Source organism: Electrona antarctica (assembly GCF_951216825.1).
Source record: "Electrona antarctica genome assembly, chromosome: 24".
In the NCBI taxonomy this organism is placed as follows: Eukaryota; Metazoa; Chordata; class Actinopteri; order Myctophiformes; family Myctophidae; genus Electrona; species Electrona antarctica.
The window spans coordinates 13,969,962-13,986,889 of NC_136803.1; the positions used below are offsets into that span (position 1 = coordinate 13,969,962).

General features: G+C 43.8%; 1 protein-coding gene across 7 annotated transcripts in view; it reads right to left on the reverse strand.

Annotated features, from left to right (window-relative positions):
• LOC306917492 (protein FAM184A-like) overlaps positions 1–16,928 on the reverse strand; it is a 73,175-nt gene that overhangs the window by 37,608 nt on the left and 18,639 nt on the right. For 6 of the 7 annotated variants that reach the window (XR_013789197.1, XR_013789198.1, XR_013789199.1 and 3 more), the window contains exons 3-8: positions 14,105–14,239; positions 11,086–11,184; positions 9,910–10,137; positions 7,648–7,821; positions 4,806–4,967; positions 3,283–3,418 (exon numbers count right to left, since the gene is read on the reverse strand). Coding sequence is in view for 3 of the 7 variants with exons in the window: in XM_079495754.1 (XP_079351880.1) it covers positions 3,283–3,418; positions 4,806–4,967; positions 7,648–7,821; positions 9,910–10,137; positions 11,086–11,184; positions 14,105–14,239 (934 nt within the window). In the remaining 4 variants the exon portion in view is untranslated. The remainder of the gene's footprint in view (positions 1–3,282; positions 3,419–4,805; positions 4,968–7,647; positions 7,822–9,909; positions 10,138–11,085; positions 11,185–14,104; positions 14,240–16,928) is intronic. The other variant, XM_079495753.1, reaches the window with a different exon arrangement.

The following is a 16,928-nucleotide window of genomic DNA, read 5'->3' on the forward strand; positions in this document are numbered from 1 at the left end:
TTTTCCGCGTGTCCGCAGGGGTTACGCAGCCCTTCGCCTCGCCTTCAGAGGGAAAAAAAACAGTACATACGGAACTCCCCGCAGGACGGACACATTGTCAGTACAGCCACTTAGCTGCTACCCCAGTGCTGCTTCCCCAGTGTAGCCCTGCCGTGATAAAAGTATAGAAAATTGGAAATACTCTTGTAAATGGACAGTACTTGTGTAAATGTAACTAATTACTTTACACCACTGCTCGCAGCAAATACACCTTTTCCTCTGCATTGGTGTTTAATTATTAAACTTGGCATGAAACTTTAATACCTTGTGTAAATGCGACCAGCGCGCCATGCTAGCTTCCCCAAGCACTTTATTCTGCGTCCAAAATAGACTTAACTTTTCATTTTTTAGCAGCAGTCCTGCTGGAACCACCGACAAAACCTGATGCAGAAATGTGACATGTCAACAGTAACACAACACACAAGCAACGCGCATTTAACGGCGGCTGAAAATATCTCCCGATCCCATATTCGTGAATCATTCATGACGTTGTTTCATGAAGATGATGGCTTCAGACACGGATACATGGCTGCTTGTCCTCGCCAGTGTACAAGGTTCCAGACGTCACAGATAATCTGACGCGGCAGCAAACACACCAGAAGGATGGAAGAAGACACAATATCGCAATGTAGAACTAGAAATACTTTAATTCTGTCTATGTGCAGAGTCTGACCAAAATAAATAAGAACCTGCTCTGTTCCTGTTCCTGCAGAATTTCGACAGCCGCACCCTTACAAGTCCAATTACTTAAGTATTGACATCAAAATGTGTTTCAAAATGTGTCAACCTTTCTGAGAAAAATAATAAATAGCAGCATCTACAAGCTTGCAACATGACGCATCGCGGAGGCCCCTTTTCCACCAAAAGTTGGTTCTAGAACTGGTTGTTTATTTTATGACTAGAGCCGTGCCCGTTGGAGCCTCTACAGCGGTGCCCGTTGGGCACTGGCCTACTTGGAACGATGCAAGTTGGAAATGAATTCCCCACCCAGACATTATGTCTGTGTCCCTTTTATGCCCATATATGGAGTTCTTTGTCAGGCATGCCCAAATATGGAGTCTATGCAGGCGTCAGAATTATGTCTGCTCCATATATGGACACTGGGCAGGGGCCCTGTTCAGAACCCGTGAAGAGGCCTTTTTGGAGCAGTTCTGAACAACCGTGGGTCCGACCGACCCACGGTAATAATATAAATCTACAAAGTAACAGTAATAACAAGTAACTAAAACTGTCAAATAATTGTAGTGGAGTAAAAAGTTCTGCAAAGCAAGTCTGGTTCCACAGTGTCACAGCTGGTTATGTGGAACCAGGTTTTATCTACACTGTCAGAGCTGGTATGTGGACTTCACGTCTGATATACAATTACAATAGCAGAGGTTCTCAAACGTTTGCATTTCAACGACCATTCTCAAACGTTTTTATGCAGAGGCAAGCTAGGCTCATGCCTATGCTCTGTCATCATGGGGGGGGAAGCAGCCATGCAAAATAAAATTACTACTGAACATGTTGTACCTTGAGATGGCTCTAGGTGCACACCTGTGTCACATGCAATGACATAATTTGTAATGAGTTAACTGATCTGTAACTATGTCTCTGTAAACTGCAGTTTGAGGATCCAAACTTGAAAATAAAAAATAAAAAAATACAAAGAATTAAACGCACACGATGTGACCACCATAACTCTGAGAGTGTGTGCAAATGGAACCAAATGGACCTGCATATGGATCCATGTAGTTACATTTGATGTGAGTTTGTAGATCTGTTATTTTTTACTGTTGTATGGTTTTTCGTTTCATAACTGTATATCTGCTGTATTTCTCAGATGTATTTAAATGTCTCTCTGACAAGGAATCGATATTCCAGAGCCTCTTATATGAGGCCTTATAGTCATTTTTTAGGTAACTCTTCCTGTACTTGAACTTGAGACATCCCATGACCTTGATCCCAATTTCTCATAGCACAGGGACTGGTATTTAACCCGTGTTCCCCTAACCCCTTCTGATTGGTTGCATGACTCTCTGGCAACATATTTAAGTGTGAACCATGTTGTGCTCTGTATTCCCTGATGAAGGAAGGCTTAACCGCCGAAACGTTGGATTCTGTCTACCTGCATGCTGCCCTAAATAAAATATTGGTACTCTGGCTATTGGCGTGTGCGGCCACTTTCTTGTTGTTTCAAGATTCCCTCTTCAAGTTCTCTCCCGTGGGCCAGGACCGCTAAAAAGGATTTTGGTGTGCGTTAGCATCCTTGTGCACATTTTTGAGGAGAGGAGAGGAGAGGAGAGGAGAGGAGAGGAGAGGAGAGGAGAGGAGAGGAGAAGAGAGGAGAGGAGAGGAGAGGAGAGGAGAGGAGAGGAGAGGAGAGGAGAGGAGAGGAAATTGTCTCTGCGATATTGTCGGGGAGGTGTCTCTGTATCGTTTATGACAGTCAGTCACTCATATTTGATACAGTCTGTTTCTAGCGAAAATGTAACTAATTCGGCAGCAGTAACATTAGCATTTTCTCGCAGTCAGTTGATTCTTCATATCCATATGAGCCGGGATGATTTGTTTATTTTTAAAACACAGTTCTTATATAAGGCGATCTAAAATCCCCTTATGGGGATTATAATACAAATAGAAAGTACACAAACCCGTGGACACTCCTCTAGCGATATTGACGTCAGACTTCGGTGCTCTATACTAGCTTTGTGCAGTATCTCAGTAGCTTTCTGCTGGACTCACTAGCTTTGTGCAGTATCTCAGTAGCTTGTTGTTGCTGAACTCACTAGCTTTGTGCAGTATCTCAGTAGCTTGTTGCTGCTGAACTCACTAGCTTTGTGCAGTATCTCAGTAGCTTGTTGATGCTGGACTCACTAGCTTTGTGCAGTATCTCAGTAGCTTGTTGTTGCTGGACTCACTAGCTTTGTGCAGTATCTCAGTAGCTTGCTGCTGGACTCACTAGCTTTGTGCAGTATCTCAGTAGCTTGTTGTTGCTGAACTCACTAGCTTTATGCAGTATCTCAGTAGCTTGTTGCTGCTGGACTCACTAGCTTTGTGCAGTATCTCAGTAGCTTGCTGCTGGACTCACTAGCTTTGTGCAGTATCTCAGTAGCTTGTTGTTGCTGAACTCACTAGCTTTATGCAGTATCTCAGTAGCTTGTTGCTGCTGGACTCACTAGCTTTATGCAGTATCTCAGTAGCTTGTTGCTGCTGAACTCACTAGCTTTGTGCAGTATCTCAGTAGCTTGCTGCTGGACTCACTAGCTTTGTGCAGAATCTCAGTAGCTTGCTGCTGGACTCTGTCTCGGCTGCTCTCCAGTTCGTACTCTGTGTCTTTCAGCTGCATCTCCCAGATCTCTCCGTCCTGGATGGCCTCCTCCAGCTGTTTATGAAGGTTCTGGAACACGCACGCACACACACACAAGCACACACGCACGCACACATGCACAGAAAGAATCCAGTGTTGATTTTTCTAATAAAACTATGACGAAAAATGTTGGTGGAATACCTTTGTTTCACTGACGAAAACTAAATAAAAATTAAAGAAGAATTCCGGACTAACCATTTTCTCACATTCATCTGTTATATCCATTAATAACAAGTGGTACAGATTAAATGTTACATAACTCCATCCAGAAAGCGAGAGTCTACGGTGGCGGTAGCAACAGTGCTCGGGGGGTTTTAGTGGCGGGCTATGGGTTACATAAACCCTACCTTGATACTAGGCGCTGGTGAGCCAGGTCTTTAAATAAACCCTACCTTGATGGTGCCCTCGGAGCTGGTGAGCCAGGTCTTTAAATAAACCCTACTGTACCTTGATGGTGCCCTCGGAGCTGGTGAGCCAGGTCTTTAAATAAACCCTACCTTGATGGTGCCCTCGGAGCTGGTGAGCCAGGTCTTTAAATAAACCCTACCTTGATGGTGCCCTCGGAGCTGGTGAGCCAGGTCTTTAAATAAACCCTACCTTGATGGTGCCCTCGGAGCTGGTGAGCCAGGTCTTTAAATAAACCCTACCTTGATGGTGCCCTCGGAGCTGGTGAGCCAGGTCTTTAAATAAACCCTACCTTGATGGTGCCCGTGGAGCTGGTGAGCCAGGTCTTTAAATAAACCCTACCTTGATGGTGCCCTCGGAGCTGGTGAGCCAGGTCTTTAAATAAACCCTACCTTGATGGTGCCCTCGGAGCTGGTGAGCCAGGTCTTTAAATAAACCCTACCTTGATGGTGCCCTCGGCGCTGGTGAGCCAGGTCTTTAAATAAACCCTACTGTACCTTGATGGTGCCCTCGGAGCTGGTGAGCCAGGTCTTTAAATAAACCCTACTGTACCTTGATGGTGCCCTCGGAGCTGGTGAGCCAGGTCTTTAAATAAACCCTACCTTGATGGTGCCCTCGGCGCTGGTGAGCCAGGTCTTTAAATAAACCCTACCTTGATGGTGCCCTCGGAGCTGGTGAGCCAGGTCTTTAAATAAACCCTACTGTACCTTGATGGTGCCCTCGGAGCTGGTGAGCCAGGTCTTTAAATAAACCCTACTGTACCTTGATGGTGCCCTCGGCGCTGGTGAGCCAGGTCTTTAAATAAACCCTACCTTGATGGTGCCCTCGGAGCTGGTGAGCCAGGTCTTTAAATAAACCCTACCTTGATGGTGCCCTCGGAGCTGGTGAGCCAGGTCTTTAAATAAACCCTACCTTGATGGTGCCCTCGGAGCTGGTGAGCCAGGTCTTTAAATAAACCCTACCTTGATGGTGCCCTCGGAGCTGGTGAGCCAGGTCTTTAAATAAACCCTACCTTGATGGTGCCCTCGGAGCTGGTGAGCGAGGTCTGCAGCCTGTTGGTCTTGTCGCGGTTCTCCCGGGCCTCCTCCTGGGCTCTCTGGAGCTCCGTCCTCAGCTTGGACAGCGAGCGCTGCAGCACCCCCTCCTGGGCCTGGAACTCCTTACGAAGTTCCACCTTTTTCGGAGCAGAGCAGTACGTTAGTCCAGTGGACAAAGTGGGTTTCAACCTGTTTCACGCCAAGGTCCATTATTTACGTATTATTATTTTTGAGGGGCGCTGCTAGCCCCTCCTATATACAGCTTTTAATTGTCCCCACAAAATGTCCGCAACATAAACATTAAATGCCATTGACAATGAAGGGAAAGTTTACATCATATTTTCCCCACATTTGCCATCGACAATGAACAGAGAAATTAGGTAAAATGTTCGCCAAATAATAATGCTGCCCGCTGAATATACACAAATCTACACTTCATGGAGTACTTTTTTTTTTTGACCTGGTGGTCTAATGTAAATAAAATAAATACTTTTAATGTTAATTGTCCAATAATAATAATTGTCCAATAATCAAAATGTTAATTTATTCATCTGATAGTGTCGCCCGCCGAATATAAACATAGATGCCGATGGATCTCCGTTCTACACTTGTCAGTTTTGGGCGCTTTGCTCATTTTGCTGCAGTGTTGGGTCAGACTTGCTCCCGTTGCATTGATCATTCAGCCTAGTGTCAATTGAATGTTTTAGTACTCGGCTCAAAGTATCGAGTACTTTAGGGTGGTATCGGCCAGAGTACCCGATACCAGTATCGGTATCGGCACAACTCTATAAATTTGTGGCAACATGCATTCTGATTGGCCAGTATGAGATATTTTGACAGCAGCAACTGCTTGTCATAATTTCCCAATCTAATTATTGGACAGTATTAGGATGTTGATATTCATTTTGTATTCATCCTTAGGGCCCCAAATCACACCTTAGAAAGCATGAGTGTCTATTTCAAACACAAAGTGTTTTTTTTACTGGGGGGTCAAAGTCCCCCAGTTTGGGAACCATCGCCTTACAGGGGTTGTCACCATGCTGGCTTGTAGTGGACATTTTTGTAAACATTTCATTCTTGCCACAGACATATAACACGAGTGGACAATAATAACAATAATAACAGGTCTGTAGTGTTCAAATGGAACCAAAAGGATCATTAGGGGTCGATTAGGTTCCAAACTTCCATTTGTACACTCAAGAGTTATGGTGGTCCTTAAGTAGTACTAGTTGGACTCCTAATATGCCATAGTGTCGTAGTAAATAAAACATGTGAGAACCACTATAGTACTAGTTGGACTCCTCCTAATATGCCATAGTGTCGTAGTAAATAAAACATGTGAGAACCACTATAGTACTAGTTGGACTCCTCCTAATATGCCATAGTGTCGTAGTAAATAAAACATGTGAGAACCACTATAGTACCAGTTGGACTCCTCCTAATATGCCATAGTGTCGTAGTAAATAAAACATGTGAGAACCACTATAGTACTAGTTGGACTCCTCCTAATATGCCATAGTGTCGTAGTAAATAAAACATGTGAGAACCACTATAGTACTAGTTGGACTCCTCCTAATATGCCATAGTGTCGTAGTAAATAAAACATGTGAGAACCACTATAGTACTAGTTGGACTCCTCCTAATATGCCATAGTGTCGTAGTAAATAAAACATGTGAGAACCACTATAGTACTAGTTGGACTCCTAATATGCCATAGTGTCGTAGTAAATAAAACATGTGAGAACCACTATAGTACTAGTTGGACTCCTCCTAATATGCCATAGTGTCATAGTAAATAAAACATGTGAGAACCACTATAGTACTAGTTGGACTCCTCCTAATATGCCATAGTGTCGTAGTAAATAAAACATGTGAGAACCACTATAGTACTAGTTGGACTCCTCCTAATATGCCATAGTGTCGTAGTAAATAAAACATGTGAGAACCACTATAGTACCAGTTGGACTCCTCCTAATATGCCATAGTGTCGTAGTAAATAAAACATGTGAGAACCACTATAGTACTAGTTGGACTCCTCCTAATATGCCATAGTGTCGTAGTAAATAAAACATGTGAGAACCACTATAGTACTAGTTGGACTCCTCCTAATATGCCATAGTGTCGTAGTAAATAAAACATGTGAGAACCACTATAGTACTAGTTGGACTCCTCCTAATATGCCATAGTGTCGTAGTAAATAAAACATGTGAGAACCACTATAGTACTAGTTGGACTCCTAATATGCCATAGTGTCGTAGTAAATAAAACATGTGAGAACCACTATAGTACTAGTTGGACTCCTCCTAATATGCCATAGTGTCGTAGTAAATAAAACATGTGAGAACCACTATAGTACTAGTTGGACTCCTCCTAATATGCCATAGTGTCGTAGTAAATAAAACATGTGAGAACACTATAGTACCAGTTGGACTCCTCCTAATATGCCATAGTGTCGTAGTAAATAAAACATGTGAGAACCACTATAGTACCAGTTGGACTCCTCCTAATATGCCATAGTGTCGTAGTAAATAAAACATGTGAGAACCACTATAGTACTAGTTGGACTCCTAATATGCCATAGTGTCGTAGTAAAACATGTGAGAACCACTATAGTACTAGTTGGACTCCTAATATGCCATAGTGTCGTAGTAAATCAGTGCCATACATATTCTGAAGAAAAGAAACCTGGAGACTGACAGGGTCTTATGATCAACATAAGAACATTATAATGGTGTTGTGATAAGATAATAAAATAAAATCTAGAATTCCACGGACACATTTGTCCGTTGATGACCCCTGCAACCTTAAAGCGGTCACCTCGGTTCTCTTCCAGGCCAGCAGGTTCTCAGCGGTCAGCTGGTGGGTTCTCCTCATGGCCTCCAGCTCTCTCTCGTAGAACTCCTGGGCTTTGGCCAGCTTGGACTCATACTCCTCCACCAGCCTCACCTTGTCCTTGGTCAGCTCCTCCACCCTCTCCATCAACGACTCCACCTGGAGAGAGAGAGAGGGAGAGAGACAGAGAGAGACAGAGAGAGGTATGTACTGTAGAACAGTGGTTCACGTCAAGGACCCCCCAACTGATGTGTTTACGGCAACGGAGTGAACGGACCCTCATCTGGAAAGATCTTGTGCCAGGGACCCCCCAAAAGAATTAAGAAATGATCCAATCCAACATTTTCTAAAAACAGCAGATGTACAAGCTCGCAGCGTGCACTGTGAGCTTGTATATAAACATATTTTTTGTCACACCATCACTATGAACTCGGGTATATCTTACCCAATGTAAAATATTCAATGAAAAGTATTTCTCATCAAAATATATTGAAGCATGGCAACTTGAGGTACCCTTCTTTAACACCTTGATTGCCCGGGGTTATTTAATCCATTAAATCATAGCGCCCAGCGATTTAGATCAGCGGAGCACTTTTACCGACGGACCGGATGATATCCCGGATGTGGCTGGAGCAGCTAAATGTAGCCAAAACACTCTAGAGGCGATCGATTATGAAAATGACAAAAATATAATTGTCCGAGTGAAAATCCCCCATGTTTAGTGCTCTAGGATTAAGGTGATTGTGACTATGTTGCGGTGACAACCTTTTCTGGGGACCCCCTAAACCTAAAGGACGCCTAGGTGTCCCTGCCGGACCCCACTTTGACAACCAGTGATGTAGACTCTGTAGAGCTTTGGTCTGCCTGCAGTGAGGCGTGCAGATCAAGGCCATTACAAGCCGTGTGACAGTGATGTCAGCACCTTTATTCACCCAGGGTAGTAGCTGAGCACAAGCGCTAGTTTTCAGCAACACCCTGCACAAAGAAACACTAAAACCTGGGAGACTTACTAGTACAAATACAAACACAGTCTGATACTGTTGTTCTGACCAGTACAACCAGTCTGATACTGTTGTTCTGACCAGTACAACCACAGTCTGATACTGTTGTTCTGACCAGTACAACCACAGTCTGATACTGTTGTTCTGACCAGTACAACCAGTCTGATACGGTTGTTCTGACCAGTACAACCACAGTCTGATACTGTTGTACTGACCAGTACAACCACAGTCTGATACTGTTGTTCTGACCAGTACAACCACAGTCTGATACTGTTGGCTACTGAGCAGCTGTTGGAGGTTCAGTGCCTTGCTGAAGGGCACACAGTGTTGGGGGAAAGGTGACCACTCACTTCCACACCCTGATTTTCCTGCCGGCTGTGGGAATCAAACCAGCAACTTGCCGGCAACCATGGTGCTCCTCTAACCTTTAGGTCAGTGGTTCCCATAGTGGGGTCCGGGGACCCCTAGGGGTCCTTGAGGGAGTTCCAGGGGGTCCTCAGCTAAATGATAGTTAGAAACCAAATGGACCCTTATGGGTCTGTAACTCAGAGTGTACAAATGGAATAAAATGGACGCTAATGGGTCCATTTGGTTCCATTTGTACACTCTCGCTCTCTGAGTTAAATTAACATTTTTTTCTATTTTATTTGGAAAAAGCAGTACAATAACAGCATTTCTATGTATACATAGGACACAAGTGCAGTTCCCAGGATTTTTTTTTCACCCCTTTTCCCTCCCTCCCCCCTCCAAGTGACTCCATCTCCAGTGTCTCTGTAACATCCTTGCTTTCTTCAGGACTACATATGGCATCAAGTCAACACTTAACAGGGGCAAAGGGCAATATCGCTTCAGAGTGTACATTTCAGAAGGAGAAAAAGAAGAAAGAGTGGGCAGACAAAAAGAAAAAGACAAAGACAACAACAACCAAGAGAAATTAACATTGATTTTACAATATAAATTGGGGTCCCAGAGATAGAAATGCCATTAAATGGGGGACCATAGCCTAATTAAGATCAAACCGGGGGCCCCTTGAAATGAAAATGGTTGAAAATCACTGCTAGAGTCGTAAAAATCTTCTCTCATGGGGGTCCCTGGCATATCTTTTCAAATGGGGGTCCGCGGGCTAATGAGTGTCAATTTGGGGGTCCTTGACATGAAACAGTTTGGGAACCACTGCTTTAGGTGACCGCTGCCCCGAAACATACTCATCTCTCCCTCCACCTCTCTCTCTCCCTCCCTCCCATACCTCTTGTCGGTGTAGCTCGGCCAGTTTCTCCTGGTCCTCGGTGGAGGAGGCGGTCTGGTCGTGCTGGCTGTGCAGCAGCTCGTCCACCTCGTGTCGGTGAGCGGCCCGCAGGTCGTCCATCGCCCGCCGCTTGTCGGCCTGGAACTGGGCCTGGGCCAGGCCGAACGTCCGCAGCTTCTCCTCAAAGTCGCGACGCATCTCCTCCACCTGAGCACAGCGCCGATCACACTGAGCACCATCACTATCACTGAGTAACTAATAACTTAACTATAACTCACCATCACTATCACAGTAACTCACTGAGTAACTAATTGCTTCACTAATAGAGTGCCGAAGTCCTGACGTGACTCACTCAACCCCTGGTTCATGGAAGTTTTTCTCTATGGAGAATAACATTTGGTCATCTTAAAATCGTCTCATATAAGCATTGTGGTCCAAAAATAAACAAACCGTCTCGGTGATATTGTCGAGGAGATGCCTCTGTATCGTTTATGACAGTCAGTCCCCTATATGATACAGTCTGTTTCTAGCGAAAATGTAACTAATTCAGCAGCAGTAACAGTTGATTCTTCATATCCATATGAGTGAAACGGCCGGGATGATTTGCTTATTTTTCAATCACAGTTCTTATATGATCGGGCGATCTAAAAAAAAAACCTATGGGGATTCCAATGCAAATAAAAAGTACATGAACCCGTAGACTTAGCACCCTCTACCGATATTGACGTCAGACTTCGGTGCTCTATAACATAACTATAACACACTGAGCACCATCACTATTCACTATCACAGTAACTCACTGAGTAACTAATAACATAACTATAGCTCACTGAGTAGTAAGTACCATCACTATCCACTTGGAGAACCAATGTTCTATAATATTGACTATTTAGGCATTGAACAGACTTATCCAGAGTGACTTACAATAATCAAGGTGGACACATACATTGAATGCAGAGAGACAATCAACAGTTAGAGCCCGTTGAAAATGGCGGTCGGCGCTACAGTGGAACGATACTAGGAACAAATGAAAGGAAGGGACGTGAGTCACGTGACTGGAATGCCGGGGATGCGCCATGACGCAAATAATCTCACACCGGAATTTCCATGAAATACATGGCAGTGATGAGCCGGCTGGAAGAAATGTCTGTCTGTCTGTCTGTCTGTGTGCCTTACCTCTCTGCTCATGGACACCACTCTCTGCGTGTGCTGGGCCTCAGTGCAGAGCTGGGAGTCCTCCATCCTCTGTCGGTACATCTCAAACTCTGCCAGGGCCTGAAGTGAGAAATACATGACATTGCATCTCAAACTCTGTTATAATTTAGATAAGCATTTTATTGTATGGATTTGGAACCATTAATTTATTAACCTGCACTTTTAACACGGCGGCCCCGATTTTGGGAATGTCATCATAGGCGAACATTTTCAAACAGGTTCTCTTTTCACCCCCCAAACAAATGGCGAACATAGTTGATCTACAAGCTCTCAACGCGGCGCGTGGTAACCATTTTTTTCCACCCCCTATTTCTTTCTGAAAGGACTGCTCTGCTCCGTCACAACACATCCCATCATCACACCTCACAGCTACGCTACAACATGACAGCTTCACTTCATTAACACCTCAGTGCTGTTTTATACATGTCTGTGTGTCATTCTTCACTTCATTAACACCGTAGTGCTGTGTGTCATTCCGCACTGTGGAAATTCATTGCATTTAAAAAAAAAAAAAATCATTTTAATCATTTTAAAAAAAGTGTTTGAACTTTGAAAATTATTAACCTTGTTTTAGAAGCAAATAGATTTCAGTCAGTCAGTGAATAAATATAACCAATATTTATTATAGAATGAAGTGTGCATATAATATTTTATCTTGGCGTTCGGCTTTGCTAAATTTTTCTCCCTGCTCGGCACAATTAAACACGATCATTAAACATTAAGAGCAGGTGAGATCGATATACAATAACAACCCCCCATGGGGAACAAACTAATACCAGAGCCCGTGGTGCTGGGGAGGCGGTGGGAGCAAACAGGCGCATAGAAACAGTCCACGGACAAATGACAGCAGGAGGATGACAGCAGGAAGAACAGAGACTGAAGTGAGCTTAAATAACCCGGCAATTAGATAGCTGACTGCCACGTCAGCGTATGGCATGACGTATATGAATCATGTGTAGTACCATTGTAATACGCATGTATGCGCCCATGAGCATGGTGAGAAGCCGCTCGAGTATATCTGACTGAACTAACTCATTTCAAAATGTTTAAAAAAAAGAATACATCTACAAGTACAGATCACGAACCACTGTGATTGCAGATCTGCTATCTTCGCCATTTGTCGTATGACCATAGGAGGCCTTAGCTATGTTTCATCAGTTTCAATTGAAACAGGCCTCCACCCTCTAGGGGCCTCAGACCCTTGCACAGAAGCCCTCTCGCCCGTCTATCGCTCACTCGCTGCCTTGCTCTCTCCCACATTGTTACGTTACACCTATTTCCTGTTAAAATTGGGAGGTAAAGGGGAGACACTTTATTGTGAAGGGACGACCGGATGAGGAGAGTAGTTGTTGTTGCTGCATAATTGTCGAGAGTAATGGCTATGCGCGATATTGAACAGTCGAAACTATTTGTATCAATATGAGTTAAAATATGCCACAGACACTTTCAAATGAGAGGACGATGCAAGACGTGTATGGGGTATGACGAGCAATTATGTTGCTTGTCAAACCCCATACACGTCATTATACAGTATGTGTTGAAATTGCGCCTGTGTGCACGTACACAACATGCACGCAAGCACGAACGCGCGTACACACACATGCAAGCATGCACGCAAACTCAGCGACAACAGAACGGCACTGCAAGAAAATCATCATAACGTTCTACAGAATTGGTAAACCTATAGAAAACTAGTCTACAGCAGGACACCGTTTTCTTGCACAAGTGATACTTAAGACAAAGCAAACTAAAGTTCTAGCGACTTAAATTGCACTTAAACAGTGCGCTCAGTAATGCAAAGAATTCTCAACATAAGCAAACGTTTGCCTTTTTTCCACACATATATCTTTAGAATCTGAAACGTGAATGAAACGAAGAAAGACCAGAACAATGGGTACCGTTATTAGGAATTCATGTGGATTCATTAAAAACACATTCCAACGTGTTTCCTGCCGAGGGCGGCCGTCATCTTAAGACTAGATCTGCATGGCGCGCACAAATTCTGCATGTACACCACACTACCTTGACAATGGAAGCTAATTCAGCATTTCACTCCAAATCCATCATTCACAGCCATTGTCGTTAGAGCCAGAGATGTACCGATACCAGTTTTTCCTTCCCGATACCAATTCCGAACATGCGTAACGGTCGATACCGACTGTACCGAGTACCGATCCAATACCTCGGACAGCGGTTCTCAAAGTGGGGTCCAGAGACCCTCTGTGTTCCTCGAGGAGGTTCCAAATGAACCCTTACAGGTCTATAACTCTGAGAGTGTACAAATGGACACTTGTCCTGTTTTAACAGTAAAGAGGGCCTGTGTAGTTTAACAGTAGTTAAACAGTAGTTTGACCTGTCTCTTCATGTGTTCGTGTAGTTTAACAGTAGTTTGACCTGTCTCTTCATGTGTTCGTGTGTAGTTTAACAGTAGTTTAGCAGTAGTTTGACCTGTCTCTTCATGTGTTTGTGTGTAGTTTAACAGTAGTTTAGCAGTAGTTTGACCTGTCTCTTCATGTGTTTGTGTGTAGTTTAACAGTAGTTTAGCAGTAGTTTGACCTGTCTCTTCATGTGTTCGTGTAGTTTAACAGTAGTTTAGCAGTAGTTTGACCTGTCTCTTCATGTGTTCGTGTAGTTTAACAGTAGTTTAACAGTAGTTTGACCTGTCTCTTCATGTGTTCGTGTGTAGTTTAACAGTAGTTTAGCAGTAGTTTGACCTGTTTCTTCATGTGTTTGTGTGTAGTTTAACAGTAGTTTAGCAGTAGTTTGACCTGTCTCTTCATGTGTTTGTGTGTAGTTTAACAGTAGTTTAGCAGTAGTTTGACCTGTCTCTTCATGTGTTCGTGTAGTTTAACAGTAGTTTAGCAGTAGTTTGACCTGTCTCTTCATGTGTTCGTGTAGTTTAACAGTAGTTTAGCAGTAGTTTGACCTGTCTCTTCATGTGTTTGTGTGTAGTTTAACAGTAGTTTAGCAGTAGTTTGACCTGTCTCTTCATGTGTTCGTGGACTTCCACAGACTCCTCCAGGGTGGCCAGGCGGCGCCGCAGGTCCGCCTCGTCGGCCATCTTGCTCTTGTACTGCATGATCTTGTCGCGGGTCTCTGTGACGATGTGTTGAACCTGAACGTAAGAATGCACGCACACGCCCGCACACGCACACACACACGATAAAGAGAAAAGGGAGTTAGTGTGTGAACAACTTTAACCACAATCACAAAAAAAATCCCTTTTTTCTCATCCCCCTCGCATTGCAACAGGAATAGAAAGCCTGCAGTTGCTATCAGCTTGGATTCCCCATCGATGATGTCACTGGTGGACGGGTTTCTGAACTGCACGTAAATTAACTGAACATAAATGAGGACCAATTATATGAAGATAGGTTGAAAAGTGGTGAAGTGGTCCTTTAAGGAGAAAGCGAAAGTGAAGCCTTCTCCCCACTTCCGTTTTGTCTTTACAGTAGCGCACATTAATTCTAATATAAATTAAAATCATCTAAGCATGTATAGCTTGCTCCTTAGCAGTGTAAATATATTTTCATGAACGGAAATGACAGCAATCGGATTCTGGGAGGTGTAGTTCCAGACTCTATATAGCATTCGGAGATTGTGGAATAGTTGTCTGGCTACGCGTCGAGAGACTACAATGTAGTACTTATTCCCAGCGCATTATCACTCCCAAGACGGCAAGCGGGTGGTGGCTTGCGACGGATTTGAGCAAACGGTGGATTTGAACCCTGAAGACTGTTGTAATCTCTAAGTACTGGACCCTCGTCTGGTTCTGACAGACAGGTAGTGTGTGCAGGCTGGGTGGTGAGCGATAATCCGGTTGAAGTATTCCTTTGGTACGGCGACTACGGCGGCGGGCCCGGGAGAACAATAACGCGACATGAGAAAGTATCACGCTAAAGGTTCACAAAGTTTATTACACAAACAGGAACATATATAGTGCTGGATGATAATGACGTGACAACAAGATATGAGACATAATAACGTGCCTACTGCAGCAAGGCTGACCTTGCTGGCGCTGGGATGTCTCTCGTAGCCTATCTATAAAGTATGCTACAGTTCAGGCAGTACACAATACATATCAAGTACACTGTATCTCACGTTCAAGTACATAGACTTAGATGTACATGGGCAACTCATGATTATAACATAACAAAGACTATGGTGTTTTTGTAGATCTATGCATGATGGTAATCTATGACAGCCACCTATAGCATCAGCAAACAATGATGAAACTACATGTAGGTTCTACTAGGACTGTCTATCAGGTAAACATAAATGTTTCTGAACTCAACTGATGGCCAGTACTCTTGAGGATTATTAGTCCAGACATCGACAAATTGTTTCCTAGATAGATTGCAAGAAAGGTGACTTGACTGGTCACTAAGAAAGAGAAATAAATGTCTAAAAGAGAAAATATATATTGATTTTTTTAACAAATCTACAACAGTAAGTTAGGCTACAGTCTTCAGTAGTAAGACTGTAAAGGCCCTGGGGGTATATTACAAAAGAAATTAACATTTATATTTCAGAAGCAAATCCTAACTATAGTCAGGATAGGAATATGTATGGGCTTAGGAACTGTTGTTCTGCTAAATCCCAAGGAGGATTATTCTGCTGCTGCTTCTGTACACCAAGACCCAATTAAACACAAATAACATACCCAGGCACATGAGTTATTATTAGTAAGTCCTGTGGTAGCACCACAGAGGGAAAAGGCATAAATGAGCTGGCACACTGCATGACGACGTCTCCTTTGGCACGGATTTCTGAAGCCGCAACGGGACCACGATGTGACAACAAAAACATGCACGAAGAGAACTCACAGTTGAAAAGAGACAAATGAGGAAATGAGACCAAAAAACACTGAAAAGGAACGCTCAAATTAGCCAAGTGACACTATAAAACTCCCAGCCGGATTCAGCTCTGTGCTGTGATTAAGTCTGCCACTACATTTCTCCATCAGAATAATCACTGAAGGTGTCAGTGCAGCACAACGTGACATTAAAAAGGTTTATTAAGAAGGGACCTCGCAGGCGGCATGGTCAGCAACATTTGATGTTGTTTTAGACAGTTTGTAAATACCTCAAAGATGCGATTATAATGCATCTGTAATGGATAAAGCCTTGGCCTGGAAGAGAGGTCATCAGGTGGTCCCCAACTTTCTTAGAGTGTTCATACCCTTAACAATAACACTCTCCAGTTGGCGGGTCAGCAGCGATTGGCCAAATCACTGCCCCTCTCATCCAGGCTTCCAGCTATTGTCCTTACTCTTATGCCAACAGGAGGCTCTCTCTGCGGTGTGTGTTCTCGGGGGATTGCAGGCACTGAGAGGTCTCTAGGACTATGGTTGGCTTCCTGCCTAGGGTCCTCTTACTGTACGTCTCACCAGACTATAAGAATGTGTGATGTGTGCGTGCGTCCATCCTTGTCCACACTTGGCCTTACTCTGGCGTTTTGAGTCAAGGTGGTTTGTTTGAGCCTTCTCTGCGTCTGTGTCACTGTCCTTGTTGTTACCGCTGAATCTGTCCTAGCAAGTCTCTCATCCTCCCCTCCTCTCAGAAGACTCTAGGGGTATTGCTCATGTGTACGTTCTGTACGTGCTGTCTCTCCAGCGTCACCAACCTTCCTCGGTTGCCATCCAGACGTTCCTGGACGTCACTGGTTGCCCAGGGAGTTCAGTAGGAAAAGACAGTCTTTTGACTAGTTTTAGTCTTTAGTTTTAGTCATATTTTAGCCATCTGAATCATTTTACTTTAAAGGGACATTTCACTGCTGGTAGAAACTGCAGTCACTCAATGTTA